At 47.8% G+C, this 15,238-nt stretch overlaps 1 protein-coding gene across 5 annotated transcripts in view; it reads right to left on the bottom strand.

Moving 5' to 3' along the window:
* Window positions 1–15,238, bottom strand: part of EGFR (epidermal growth factor receptor) — a 186,401-nt gene that overhangs the window by 26,743 nt on the left and 144,420 nt on the right. For 4 of the 5 annotated variants that reach the window (XM_045564905.1, XM_045564906.1, XM_045564907.1 and 1 more), the window contains exons 14-19: window positions 14,033–14,123; window positions 12,512–12,669; window positions 6,919–6,957; window positions 4,744–4,885; window positions 3,856–3,978; window positions 3,214–3,312 (exon numbers count right to left, since the gene is read on the bottom strand). In XM_045564905.1, coding sequence (XP_045420861.1) covers window positions 3,214–3,312; window positions 3,856–3,978; window positions 4,744–4,885; window positions 6,919–6,957; window positions 12,512–12,669; window positions 14,033–14,123 — 652 coding nt within the window. Of the gene's footprint in view, window positions 1–3,213; window positions 3,313–3,855; window positions 3,979–4,743; window positions 4,886–6,918; window positions 6,958–7,082; window positions 7,639–12,511; window positions 12,670–14,032; window positions 14,124–15,238 lie in introns of those variants that run through there. The other variant, XM_045564909.1, reaches the window with a different exon arrangement.

Raw genomic sequence — 15,238 nt, 5'->3', positions numbered from 1 at the left:
CTTCTCCACCAAGCTCTGTGAGGCTACACCTGCATTCTCAGCGCCCAGCACGCCCCAGGGCACAGCTGGCTCCGCAGCTCTGCATCCCACTGGACAGTTTCCCTGTAGCCTCAGCTCCTCCCTCCCCCACGTGCGGCTGTCACCTCGGGGGTGTGCTGAGCTCCGAGGGAGCTGTCATTCCAGCACAGATCTAAGCACATAACCACCTTAAAACTGCCAGGGTTGAACTACATTGAAATCATGCAAAGTCAAAGATTCAAAGGAAGTCAAAGTGCACGCCACTTTCATTAAAAAAGCAACCAAACAAAAAACTATAGCTTTAAATGTTTGCTGCAGAGTGCTCAGGCTCTCTATTTTCAAGTAGAGTGCGAAATTTTCCTTTTATGTTATAAATATAGTATCATCACACTACAGAGCACAGTGGGTGGTAATATTTGGAGACTCGGTAGGCACAGAGAGCGTCCCTGCATCTCAGAAAAGCGCCTGTTTGTAAAAAGTCAGAACTGCACGGGGCCAGCAAGTGCATTTTGTCTGAGGTCATATTGTCAGGACAGGAAACCAAGGCCCAGGGAGGTGAGTGGCCAACCGGAGGCCACACTTGTCAGTGCCAGGACGGGGCCCACATCGGTCCCCTAAGGCCTGGACTGGTCTCTCTCTCTCTCTCTCTGGAGCCATCCCGGGGGGCCGACGGCTGCAGGTCCTGCCAGAAAAGCAGCGCCTGGTGCCTGTCGTGTGCCGGGGCCACCAGGCTCCAGGAGCCATAGCGGGAGGTTGGCGTCCTCTTTGTTGCCTGTCCTGCACTTAAACTGAGCGTCTATGGAAAAATCAACAGCCATGCCATTTCCAGAAAAGCACAAATCATGTCTCTCCCCCGCGCCTGGGAAGCTGTACAACCATAACACCAAAGAAATCCTCTAGCTGTTCCTGTTTTCCCAAGATCTGGTTGAGATTTGGATACATATTGTATTCATTTGAGCGGGAAGAAAGTCCGAGAGCGGAGCAGCTGATGCGGCCCATCTGCTGTGGGGCCGCAGAGAGCTGAGCCGCAACCCGGACTGGGAGGGAGCAGGGGTGCGGGGGCCGGGCCACACAGAGGCTGGAGCCCTGCCAGGCCCCTCCTGCCAAAATCTGACAGACCCACTGGGTCATCGCCTGCTCCCACCCCCAGGCACTGTGGACAATGTTGCGTCTTGTGTCCTGTTCTGTGTATGCAGAAGTTCAAGTGAGCTTTGTTCTTAGCTGTTTATCTTGGAACCCGTAAAGGCGCGTGGTGACCTACAGCAGCGTGCGTGAGGCTCCGTATCTCAGTCCGCCGGACCGTGCAGACTGCAGCCTGTGGCCCGAGCTCACTCGAGCCCCCACCCACCGTCGGAGTGTCCCTGAGGCTCTGGTGACCTTGAAAGCCTGCGGGTATTTTGTCCAAATTGTAGCTGTGACTTTTGGTTCTTTCCTTCTTGCTTGTTTCCCTTATCTGTGAACTATTTTACATTATGAATTGGGGAAAAGGATTCCACTAGATTTTAAACTCCTTAAGGAAAGGATGAAGCTTAGCTGGTGGGCCTGCCACTCACCTCCTGCTGTGCGGGGGCCCCCCCCTCCCCGCCCCCCAGCCAAGTTTCGTGGAAGACAATTTTTCCACGGATGAGGGTGAGGGGTCGGGGGTGTGGCGGGTGGAGGGCTGGAGCTCTGCTGCCCAGTCCCTAACAGGCCACTGACTGGTACCTGTCCTCAGCCTGGGGGCTGGGGACCACAGTCTTAGAATATTTCCAAACCATCTGCACTCCGCATGATACATATTGTTGAAATTCACATTTCAACATTGTTTTGAGTAATTTATTACAATGTCTTGAATGAGCAAAAAATGAATTAAGGAGGCAAATTCTGCACAACAGTTTTCTTTATAATAGTACAGGTGAGGGGGCTCGAGGTTGTGAGTGAAAAGGCTTCATGAATCATTTGCCTACCTGTACTTCTTGTGCTTGTTAGCAGGGCTTGACCTTGATTTATAAACCATCAACATGGGAGAAATTTTGCCTGACGAGCATATTGTCAGCATGTGGGAGTTTCTGGGCACTGTATTAATACAGCGTCTTTCATTTAGAAGTTCATCAACATGGGACTTCCCTCTCCGATGAAAGGAGGGAAAGCTGCCCAGAGAAAATTAAACTGTAGAGTGTTTTGCCACTGAAAAATTGATTGTGTCTAAACATATTTTTTAAAAGGCCTATGTTTTTTGTTTTCTTTTTTAAATCTGGCTTTTGTCTTTCTTGACTATAAGATCAACTAAATTCTCCAGATTTTTGAGGCAATAAACGCAGCCATTTTCCCTTTTGTTGGTCCTGTCTCCCCAGCCGATTGCCGGGCCCACCTCCCCTGTCACGGGCTCTGTCCTGGCACGAGGCAGAGCGCAGGCATTTCTGAAACTCACAGCGAGCCCGGCCAGGGCTGCGGTGGCCTGTCAGGCCCCAGCCAGCCTCTTCCCCTGAGGGTGCAGCCCACCCCGGCCAGGCCGTCCAGAGAAGGCAGCACGTGCAAAAGAATTGAAAGTGACAACGTAACAGTCATCTTACGGGACAGTCCCAGGACTTATTCCATAACACAGCAGTCAGCAGACACTGGAGAATCACACTTGAATTATTTGGGGCAAAAGTACAGAAGTTTGCTTTCTATACAATAACGATGTCCACTGTATACAAAACAGGTTGTTTACACAGCAGGCATCATTATTCCAGCACCTTTAAACAAAGCCATTTAGAAGATGAGACAACTTCAGGGAGGAAATCAAATGTGAGCTTCAGGGTCAGAAATAACGACGGGCTTGACCTCCATCCCAGCCAGGAGGGGAGCTCAGCAGGTGTCTTTATGCCTCCTTTGCTTTGCCCCAAAACACTGAATGCAATACCTGCGCCACGGGCTTGCCGCAGCACCCACTGGGCAGGTGGGTGAAGTGGCAGAGCCAGCATGGTCGTGGCAGATGCCCAGCAACTGTGAGTGTCTGTCCTTTGGGGACAGATAATGGAATAGAAGAGGTGAGTCTTCCCTCCGGAAGAGGAGGGAATTATACCGAGTGTGGCCTGAGGACAAAGACAGAGCAAGTGACACTGAGAACATGGGGACGAATGTGCCTAGAAGAGAGCGCTGTGCTGCCAGGCACGGGACAGGCGGCTGCGGGTGTCCAGGGCTGTGGACAGCTATAGAACAAAGCAGACTCACATCGAGAATTTCCTTGTTGGCTTTTGGGGATGTTGCTTCTCTCAATTCCTTGATGGCCACAGGGATTTTAACTTTCTCACCTTCTGGGATCCAGAGTCCCTGTGACAGACAGAGGGAAGACGTTACTGGGCGTGGGCTGCAGCTCTGCGCTCCGAGGCCAGCTGTGGACGGTTGCGACGTCTCAGCAGCTCTTCAGCGCTAGCAGCTCCACAAATCAGAGTAAGTATTTAGATCAAAAAAATCTAAGCTTGTGCCAGTTATAAAATCAGTGTGGATTTTATCCTCCAGGATTCCAGGCCCAACTGAGATCAGACTTTATGCAAAGAGGGTCTGGAAGAAAACGAATTAAGAGGAGCCTGTCTGGACCTGGGCTTTACTCTGACGCTGTCACACGGTGACAGACAGAGAGCCCTCCTGCTGCCTTGCCCCGTCCTGTCCCCTGCCCTGGGTCACACTCCCTCTACAAGGTCAGTGACATCCTCCTTAGAAATGCCTCCAGTCTGTGTATAGGTCCCACAGGGTCACTTCTTTGTCACTGTGTTATAAAAGACTTCCTCTCTCACTTGGGAAAAACGTTGGAATTTCCCAAACCCTCAGCGAGGCAAAGAGCACGTGATGATGAAAACGCATCCCCGGACTCACCTTGTACACGGTGCCAAACGCCCCAGAGCCCAGAACCTTGATCTTCTTGAACTCAGTTTCCTTTAAGATCCTCAAGAGAGCCTGGTTGGGAGCTTCTCCGCTGGGCGTGAGAGGCTCCACAAGCTGCGGGCGACAGGGAGGCAGAGCGGCAGTGGCTCAGAGCCCGGCTGGGGGAGGGGCAGCCGCAGACGGGCGCTGGTGACTCAGTGCAAAGCGCTAGCTGTGCCTGTTCCTAAGGACGAACGTGCCGTTCCCTAAAGAACTTCATAAAAGACAGCAGAAACTGAGGCTTCCTGACACAGGCGCTCTTTAAAGAGCACCTACATTTCAACAAGTGCAATTTCTATTTCTGTTTCCATGCCAACTAGCTGGACTGAAAAACTCTGGTGAGGACAATTTTTCTGCGGAGACCATTCTGGCGTCCGTCGGGGCCCACTGCACACAGCTCCTACACCCATGGGTGCCGGGTCCCTCCTGCCAGCGCAGCGCTGCGCACGGACGGTGAAGGTGGCACCAACCGCAGACAGAGCTCACGGGAACAGCCACTGTGTGGGCAGTGGAACTTTCCAAGGCAGCATCTCCGTATCCCGCGGCAGCGCCTTCCCGGGACCGCAGCACATTCACCGGCTCCCTGCGCCTCCCCGCGAGCCGCCCATCTGCAGGCAGCGCTGTGCGTTGTGGGACTTGGCCCAGAAACATTTCCATTTCACTGGATGGATGTACCAAAATGTAACTAATTGCGTATAATTGGACACTCAGAATTTCTGGGTTTTCCATCATAACAAATCACGCATAATATTGCGGTTACCTATCTCAAACACACAAGTGCAAATGGCACGTTCCCAAGGCAGTGAGGGCTCCTGAGGGGCTGCCCCGCGCGCACCTCACCTCTCTCTCCTGCAGCAGCCGGCGCAGCGTGCGCTTCCGGACGATGTGGCGCCTCCGCAGGAACAGCCCGATCCCCAGGGCCACCACCACCACCAAGAGGAGGCCGCCCACGATCCCAGTGGCAATGGACGGGATCTTGGGCCTGCAGGGAGGTGGACGGACGAGGAGGGTGAGCTTTGTGGACACTCTGCAGCACCAGCATTCTGCACATTCCCGCGTGTCGGGCCCACTGACACCACTGCCACCCTCTCAGGGGCGGGACACCTGCAGCTTCCACAGGGAGAGAAGGAAGCCGACTGCGACTTCTAGGGCCAAGGTGCCAGCTCTCTCAAGCTCCCTGGCCCCAACGCCACCCCCAGCCACCTATTCTGCATGCTTAAAATGGAGGTTTCATCTGGACCTTTCCGTATGATGATTATTTTTCAATCTGTTGATTAAGAAAATATGTAATTCAAAAAATAATCCTGAATTCACTGGTGTTTTTTATATGGATTTGTATGGTGTTCATTCCAAGGGCACTTCCATACAGTTGAAGAACAGCAGTCTGTGCACGTGAGCCAGGCAGTCTCCCTGCCAGGCTGGGAAGGGACCTTGTGGTGACGCTGACACTCCTTGAGGGGCCCCTGGTTTGCAAGGTGGGCCCGGCAGCTGTGTGAGGTGCTCTGAGAATGAGCTTGAAGGAGGTTATAAAGTGATAGGATTTAGGCGTAAAAAGCACCGTTGTCACAATGAGTGAAGTCAGCACGCAGCCTCAGACCTCAGGGTGCATTCACTCCTCCTCCACGGAGGTCATGTCTGGTTTCAGAGAGAGGAAAAGCTCAGAAGTCAGGCTGTCAAGCTCACTGGGGAAAGGACCATCTGAATTCAGAATTCTGAATTTGGAGTCCTTAGAAAGTTATTATTCTTAAGTATCCCATTTGAGCTGCTGTCAGATGGATTCGTATTTTCTGGTAGAAATGTCAATGAGTATCAAAGATGAATAGCAGTGTCGTTGGCACATAAAATAGGTGCCGAAATCCTCACAAACTTCTCTTGAGTGGGCCAAATGTATTTCATGAAAATGATAGTTTATAATAGTTTTTTTTTTTTTTTAGGGAGTGCAAAAGTCATCTGTGTTATACAAAATCTACAATTAATGCAGTTTGAATAAATGAATTTTTACTATTTTGAGGGACAACTGGAAGATAAAAGGAATAATTTGTTACAGAGAATGTGTTTTGTAGAGTGCCACAGTAGTAGGGTGAATGAGAAGAGAAGAAAAATTAAAAAGAGTAAAGATAACAAGGAATGGGCATGACCAGTGTCAGGGCGGGGATGTGATGGGAACCTCACTACTGAGATTCCCGAGACTGTGGCACGAAGACAGGGAAGTTTTGCTGGGTGTCCTTGCAGGCACATGACAGGAGATCTGGCTCTGAGAACTTGCCTTACTTCTCCTCAATGTGTCACCAGGTGGCAGGAGGGACCTGCCACCACGCCAGCGCTGGGCAGGACAGCACCCTGAAGCTGAGGAACTGTGGGTAGGGACACTGCCAGGAATGGCACAGGTGCCTGGCAGTTTGGCTGGTGTCCAGGGACATGAGAAACAGCAAACAGGCGTTTTGTGTGTCAGTCCGATTTCCCGCAGACGCGGCGACTGACAGCGCCACGCTTTCCTGTGAGTCTCACAGGGTCCACGCGGTGCGTTTCTCAGGCTGGCGTCTCAAGTGAGAGAAGCCCACCTGCGTGGCTGGGCAGCGCGTGGGGAAAAGGCAGTAGGGACAGATGATCCCCCAAGCTGGACCTCTGTCATCAAACAGAAAGGCCACTCCAACACAGGTCTGTGACGGGAACAACTGGGTGAGTGGGGATAAAGGAGAGGAGCTAGAAGAGAAGGACTTGGCAACATCAGAGTGAACAAAGAGGTCAGGGACAGGCTACCTAGGAAGAGAAGCAGCGGGGCCTCGAGCCCAGTGCCACACACCCTGTGCCCCGCCACCGAGGAGCACGTTGGCAGGTGGAGGTGGAACCAGGGGGGCAGGGTCTGCCAGGGCCCTGTGATGGGCCTGGGCTGGCCCAGAGACGTAAGACTGGACCAGGGTGGAGGACAGGCAGACGTGCACAGAGGCAGTGGCTTTGCCCACGGCACTCGGTCGTGTGTGATGGAGTCCGAGGCACAGAGCTGTACATACTCACCCGCCGTTTGGACAGCCTTGAAGACCTGGCCCATCACATCTGTGGGAATTGAGAAAGACAGACTCACTCTTCTCATTCTACTTCTTGGCATTTTTTTTATTAAATCATAAGGCAAAGTGCATTAAACTATTCTTAGATCATCAAAATCACCATGCATCTCAGTGTTGGGGTGGTGATTAGAAATTTATTTATTATGCATTTATTCCTTCACTCAGCAAATATCTCTGAGCGTCTATGCTCAGGGTTAGAGCATAGACAGGGATGGTTCTAGCATTGAACACAGCAGCCAGTTCATAACTGAAATGCCTTCTCATACTGTTTCTGACATGGGAGTAGCTGTCTCCAGCTGGCCGAGTGTCAGCGTGGACCGGGTGTAGAGGAAGCTGCGTCTGGATACAGCCACGGGGCCACACTGATCACAGAGAGGCTGGCAGCGTGGAGCAATTGCAGGTTTGGGAACACGGAAGAGGCCAGTCCTGAGGACAATGACCAGGTTTCCTGAGGGTGGGTGAGCAGGAAGGAACCCTGACACAGGAAGGGATCCCCAGTGGGAGTGGAAAGAAAGGCATCGACAGGAGATATGTGCAGGAGAGGCAGAAAGATAAAGGGAGTGCATGGGTGACAGCTAGTCTCAGTGACAGGAGGTGGCCGTGACGATTCGGAGCCTGAAGGCCAGGTGCAGGAGCCATGTCCTTCCCCTCTGCTTAGTAGCAACGTCTCCTGTGTGGAAGACAGGACCCATCCTCAGTGTGGCCCTGAACAGCTGGCTCCCGTTCTAGTGGGACAGCCACCATTGCTATGTCACTTACAGGATGACAGTTTAAACAGGAGGAATAAGCCAGCTAGAGACTCACATTTCACAGCCTGGGGAAAGACGCACAGCTACATTTCAGTGTGTGAGGAAGACTGGGCACTGTCGCCTGGTCCTAAACATTTTCCTTTTCTGCACCCTGGGTCTCAGCAGACAGCTCTGCTCTCTGCACCCTGCCCACCTGGCCTGAGTGCCTAGGGTCTCACCAGGAGCACACAGGGAGCCTTCTTACTTCCTGCTCTCGTTCCTCCTATGAACACTGAGGTAGTCCAACACAAAAGCATTCACTAATGAAGGGACCATGGATAAAACGAGTCCCCAAGGCTGGCTGTCTCCCTCACCTGTAGAATGCAATGTGATGGGAATGTTACATACGAAGGTGTGTGGATTGAAACTGGAAATTTTGGACAAGAGGCAGAGTTTTATGCAGCCCCTGCAAGCGCTGCTGGAAAGCTGCAGGGATTGCTAACAAGAAGCTGAGACCAACAAACTTGGAGGGAAAGGCAGGCAGTTTATACTGGAAGACAGGCTGGACGAGGCAGGGACAGGACAGGGTTCAGGCGGGCGCGGTGGGTCTCAACAGAGTGGCAGGCCCTGGGAACCCTGAGAGGCCCTTCCTCGCCTGCTTTTGCAGAAACGACTGCTGGATATGAAACCAGAGGCCATTTCGTGTTATTTCATTCCGTCAGGAAAATTATTCTCTGCCTCCAATTCAATTTATTCTTTTTATAAGGAATTTATACATAATTGCAACTACAGTAGAAACTAAATTTTGTTACCTATTAATGAGAACAGGCAAATTTTCATACTATTTAGTTTAACGTATCTGGATAAAAATTTCAAAGAAACTTTCTGCTCACCATTTACTATGAAATTGTGGTTTCATTTAAAAAGGGGTATGCCTGCTGTGTCCTGCCTGTTTCCTGGCACCACCCTGCAGGGTTGGGAGGTGTGGCTTTTGGGATTGGGCAGGTGCCTGCGCTGCAGTCTGGACTCTGACACCACTGGATCACGGGTCGTGTTGGTTACTGAACCCCTTTACATGTCTCTCTAACAATAAAAATGGGAAAGCAATAGAGCCTACCCGAGAAAGGAGAGAGGCGATGTAGTCAACAATGTTGTGCAGAGCATAAATACACAATAAATGTTTTCTAATTTTCCCTTATTCTCCTCAACATTTCTCCCTATTTTAAAAATTAAATCCATTTCTATCATGTGATTTCTATATAGTTCATGGCTTTGGGAGAAGATACAGGTAGCAATAACAAGATTACATAAAACTATCTGCTCTTCTTCCAAAAAAGGCTCAGAATCAGGAAGCTAATCATATATATGAAAAAAAATTGATAAAATTCTCTATGTCAAATGCATACCACCAAGATTTTATTTGAAACAAAGGAAGAGACCAAAATTGTGGAAGAAAATGCAATTTTAGCGGTAGACTTAAGTCAGAAGTAGAGATTTATTATTATCTGGGAAAAATAGATATCAGAACAAATAACTGCTAACATTGTGAGTAAATCCCCTCTTTCTATATTTGACAATCTGTTTCTTATACAAGGTAAATGTATTGAAAATGCTATGGCCCAGAGACTTTCTGGACCCCTCTAAGTCCAAAGACATATGCTCAAGACACAGAGATATATATACACATTCATTTCCCAAAGACAGAAAAAGGGGAAAGATACAACATTTATTCTGTACAGATAATAGAATTCTGTTTTAGAGCATCTGCTCCAAAACTGCTTATAAAAAATAGATTAAGTGAAAAGCTAGTCAAAGCACAGTTTATACCACACTTCATTAAGCTTACAAATTGGCCAACACAGCCTGCATGCTGATATACCCAGAGGGGAAAAAAATCTTGAATTGCTACCAAAGAAGTATTTGGTAAAATTCAAAATCCATTCCAGATTTTCAAAAATGGTTAAGAACTATTTGAAAAAATAGATGAGTATTTCCTCAACAAGATAATTCATATCTCAAACTAACAGCAAACATTGCTGTTCATATTGAGACATTACAGTCATTCCCACCACTGTCAGACATAAAACTCTGATGTCCATTGCCATCGCGTCTGATGTTATTCTGGAAACAATAAAATATTATTCTGGCCCTTATAACACAATCTGACACTCTTGGAAAAGAGATTAAGATATCACCACTGGAGATGATATGATTGTCTTCCTAGAAAATTCATTAATCATTATAACATCACAATCACAATCCCTGCCACCACCACCATCAGTGCTGTCACTGCTCCAGTGCTCACCATGTCCCAGGTACCACTTTAAGTACATTATACGTATTATTAATAACTCATGATCACAAACATCCTGTGAGCTATGCAGCATTATTATCCTAATTTATAGGTGAAGAAGGTGAGGCACAGAGAAGGGAAGACTTATGCCCAAGGCCACACAACTACCATGAGACAGACCCAGAGAAAGAAAGTGTAACAGCTCCAAATAAGGTTGAGAATCCTGAGAAATACAAGGAAATGTGAGCTAGTATATATGAACTTCAGCTCCTCTCTCCAATTCTCTTTCTGATTCTTGAGTCCAGTTTATTGCCAAATTTATTATTCCAGTAAATAAGAAACAATCAGAGCACTTCTGCTAATTCCAGTTAAAATAGCTTAAATTCAAGTAGTAACAGCATAACAATCAGATTAAAAAAATGTATCTTTAAGCAACATTCCAGGGAGAAAAGCACACCATGCTCATGGGCCGGCAGAACCAACATTGTTAAAATGTTTATACTACCCAAAGTGATCTACAGATTCAATGCAATCCCTACCAAAATATCAATGCCATTTTACACAGATCTAGAAAAAATGCTTTGTATGGAACCAGAGAAGACCCCATATAGAAAAAAGCAATCTTAAGCAAAAAGATCAAATTGAGAGGCATCGATTTACCAGACCTCAAGCTATACTACAAGGTTATAGTAACTAAAACAGCTTGATACTGGCACAAGAACAGAGACATAGACCAATGGAACAGAACTGAGAACCCAGATATAAAACCATCCTCATATAGCCATCTAATCTTTGACAAAGCAGACAAAAATATACACTGGGGAAAAGAATCCTTATTCAATAAATGGTGCTAGGAAAACTGGATAGCCACATGTAGAAGTCTGAAACAGGATCTGCACCTTTGACCTCTCACAAAAATCAACTCACCGTGGATAACAGACTTAAACCTAAGCATGAAACTATAAGAATTCTAGAAGAAAATGGTGGAAAAACTCTTACAGACATTGGCTAGGCAAAGAATTTATGAATAAGATCCCAAAGGCAATCACAGCAATAAGAAAAATAAATAAATGGAACCCGATCAAATTAAAAAGCTTCTGCACAGCCAAGGAAACTATCATGAGAGCAGACAACCTACACAGAATGGGAGAAAATATTTGCATGTTCCACATCAGATAAAGGACTGATAACTAGAATCTATATAGAACTCAGGAAAATCAGCAAGAAAAAAATCAAACAACCCTATCAAAAAGTGGGCAAAGGACATGAACAAAAACTTTTCAAAAGAAGATAGACTAATGGCCAAAAAACATATAAAAAAATGCTCAACATCTCTAATCATTAGTGAAATGCAAATCAAAACCACAATGAGATATCACTTAACTCCAGTGAGAATGGCCTTTATCACAAAGTCCCAAAACAGTAAATGTTGGCATGGATGTGGAGAGATAGGAACACTCATACACTGCTGGTGGGACTGCAAACTAGTACAACCTCTGTGGAAAGTAATATGGAGATACCTCAAAGAGCTACAAGTAGAACTACCATTTGATCCAGCAATCCCATTACTAGGCATCCACCCAAAAGAACAAAAGATATTCTGTAAAAAAGACATCTGCACTAGAATGTTTACAGCAGCACAATTCATAATTGCAAAGATGTGGAAACAACCTAAGTGCTTATCAATTCATGAGTGGATCAATAAAATGTGGTATATGTATACCATGGAGTTCTACTCAGCCACAAAAAGCAATGGTGATCTAGCACCTCTTGTATTATCCTGGGTAAGCTGGAGCCCATTCTACTAAGTGAAGTATCCCAAGAATGGAAAAACAAGCACCACATGTACTCACATGAAATCGGTATTAACTGATCAAAACTTACATACACATATAGTAGTAACATTCATCGGGTATGGGGCAGGTGGGAGGGGGAGGAGGGGATGGGTCTATTCACACCTAACGGGTGTGGTGTGCACCATGTGGGGGATGGACACACTTGAAGCTCTGACTTAGGTGGGGCAAAGGCCATATATGCAACCTAAGCATTTGTACCCCCGTAATACGCTGAAATAAAAAAAAAAGCAACATTCTAGCCAATGTTACTTCTTATTCATGGCAAAACAAACAAACAAAAATGAATCCCTATACTAATTCTAGTAATCTGGAGAGATCTGTAAAAACGTCAGGAGAGGGGCTGGGTGGCATCTGCCAGGACATGTGTTGTCACTGCTCCCTCACTGCCCTCTTGTTTAGACATGCAGCATCACAGAACAGAGCCTGGGCGTGAGACCCTCAAGCACAGCAGAGAGAGTTCCCTGCCAGCTTCGAGGTCTGCCCATGAGCATGTCTCTGCTGCCGCCATGGCCATGGGGTCAAAGTACCCTAAGTAAATGACTCACATACAAACCTCTGTAATGTATTGCCTGAAAATTCTGAGACCTTTTCAATCTACAAATTTGCAAGAGAGGAAACATTCTGTTCTCTTGCGCTTTCCCTTCCAGGTGGCAAAGCCCCACTCACCCGTAGGTGCAGTTTGGATGGCACAGGCGGCACACGCGGCTGGCATCTGCGTACTTCCAGACCAGGGTGCTGTTCTCCCCCATGACGCCCGCTGGGCAGGTCCTGACACAGTGAGGGCCATCGATGTAGTGGGCACACTGGATGCAGTGGTCTGGTCCCTGCACCAAAGTGGAGAAGAACTTTTATGTATATCTTTTTCTTTTCTCTTTATTTTTTCAAAATGGAAGTTTACTTAAAATATTTAGTGTGAAAAAGAAAAAAAAAACAAATGACAGAGAAATTCTTAACATGGAAAACAAGTTCTGTGATTGCACTTGCTAGAGATGGCTGCTGTTAATGACTTGGTGGAGAGTCTTCCTGACTTTACATGCATGTCTCGATACATACAGACATAAAACAAGCTATTCTTTTTTGCATTTTGCTTAAACTGCTGTGGGCATCTTTCCTTGTCAAAACCATCTTGATTGGCCTACATGCATATTTATATTTTTATTGGGCAGATCTTGTTTCTTGCAAATGATGTTGGAAGTTACAAGGAAGCTCTGAAGGAAGCCAGCTCGCCCAGGCAAACTCGAGAAAACCAACATCAGTGTTTCTCCAGGGAAAAGAGGAGGCCAGTGTGAGTGCAGGCAGGTGTGCAGTGGACCACGCCACACACCATGTCTGATTCTGTCTGTGAAATGGGGGATGCCCTTGCCAGACTCACAGAGGGAAAGCGTGGGGTTGCTCGGGCTGTGTGCCCCGCACTCTGGAAGGGCCCGAAATCAAACCCTTGGCCAAGTTCTCCAGTGTTAGTGTGCTCAGAGCCGGCACAGCCGGTGACTAAGTCAGTGCCCCTGGATTGTTTCAACAATAGGAATTTAACCCAACACCACACAGACCCCCAAACCAGTGGTTTATTTGTGACCGGCCTTGTCGGCAGCCTAGACCTCAAAACGCAGTCCTGATCTGCACAGAACTTCTGACAAACATTTTCAATTAGTAGATTTAGAAATGGATGTTGGAGCTCAAATTCAAACAGAGCTTCATATATAAACAGCATCAGGACATTTGGTGTGAGAGACACCTGAATTCTCCCTTACATTCTTTGTAAGATTGCTACTGAACAGGGAGACATGAAACTGTGATTTTTAAAATGTATTGCTAGGAGTTTCTTTAAAAATTCCTCAACTAATTATGAACTAATGTTAAACACGAATTTGAGGACATTTGATTAAAATGATACAGCAATGATGACAGACATTAGGAATGGTGGGAACCGGCTGTGTCAGAATAACTGTTAAGTTCGGGGATTTACTAAGTCAAAATAAGTTGAATTTTTAATGAGTTTAAATCGGCTTAGACGAGCGTGGAGGTGCAGAGCCGCAAAGGCGAAGGCTCTTCCCAGGCGGACGCGGGGGACGTCGCCAGACACAGCCGCGCCGGCCCCTTCCGGCTCCAGGACGGCCCGGCCGTGTTGCTCTGCTTAGTGAAGACTTTTCCCAGCGGAGTGGGGCTGCGTGACACCAAGGGGCTGCTCACCCGTCCCGTGCAGGTGACGTTCATGGCCTGGGGCAGGCACTCCGCGTGGCACTGGACGCACTCGGAACCCTCCACAAACTCCCTGGGCTCGCTGCGGGAAGCAAGAAGGACGCGTCAGCGCCGCCCCGAGATGCCGACTCTCGGGGAACCGATCGGCTCTCTCAGAAAGTCAAAGTCATTTGAGGAAAACGCCAAAGGGTCAGGACTCTGGGACTATACTGTATTACAACAAACTGATTTTATTGACTGAATCCTTGGTCATCTTCTCCATGAGCAAACACAGAAACTTCATTTATAATCAGACTATCTTCCCTGCATTTTTAAAGGCAAATTTTCCGTATATTTGGTAAGCAAGATGGAAAAAAAAAGTCCTTACGAGGTGCCCCCGCCTCTGATACCGGATTCGTGGACGTTTAAATTAAGCGGGACAGAAACGGTGGCTGTAGACTGAGGGATAGGAAAAGGAAGGGGGGGTAGCAAGGACCTGCGCAGTGGTCATCGGCCAAGTGTGGAAACGGGCGGGAAAGGTTTTCCACGTGCCTCAAGATGTGCACGTCAATGTTCAAGAAGAAGCTGATGCTTGACTAAAAAGACCAACAGCTGTGACAGCTGTGAAGACTAGAATCTGCCTGGTCATTAACTGCAGGCCTTCACTCCAAGCGGTGGACAAGGAGTGTTTACACCCAAAAGTGTATGCCACAAGCCCAAATGGCTTCAGCAAATGGCATCAATTAAACCAGATATGACACAGTGGTGTGTCTTCTGCACTGCTTCTCCGGGCCACTGCCCCGCCGAAGGGGCCAGTCCTGCGTGGCCAGCAGCTGCTGCCGGCCACGGTTCCTCTGCACCAACGGGAAGACGCCGCACCTGGCGAGGGTGTTTGGGTGACCTGGCCTCGTAAGAGACTGGAAAACTGAAAACATGAGCTGAGTGTCTGTTTGTAGCAGGAAGCATTGCACCAGTATTCCCGCCTTGAACTTTGAACAGCACTACCAATTTCGCTAGTCACTCTGAGTCCATCAGCGAAGGGATTCCTGCAGAGCTGAGCTGGGCTTCTCACCCTGCTCCCAAATACTTCCGGACCAAGCTTCGATCCACACCTGGCAGGGACACGGGAAGGAGGATTTTCTGCAGCCATCTGTACTTCCTACAGCTCTTCTCCATCACAAAATTCCCTTTTTCTTTAGATTTTTTTAAAAAAAATTT

Source organism: Lemur catta, chromosome 11, assembly GCF_020740605.2.
Source record: "Lemur catta isolate mLemCat1 chromosome 11, mLemCat1.pri, whole genome shotgun sequence".
Lineage (NCBI taxonomy): Eukaryota > Metazoa > Chordata > Mammalia > Primates > Lemuridae > Lemur > Lemur catta.
Note: the sequence above shows the minus strand (reverse complement) of the source record. Positions and strands in the feature narration are given on the sequence as shown.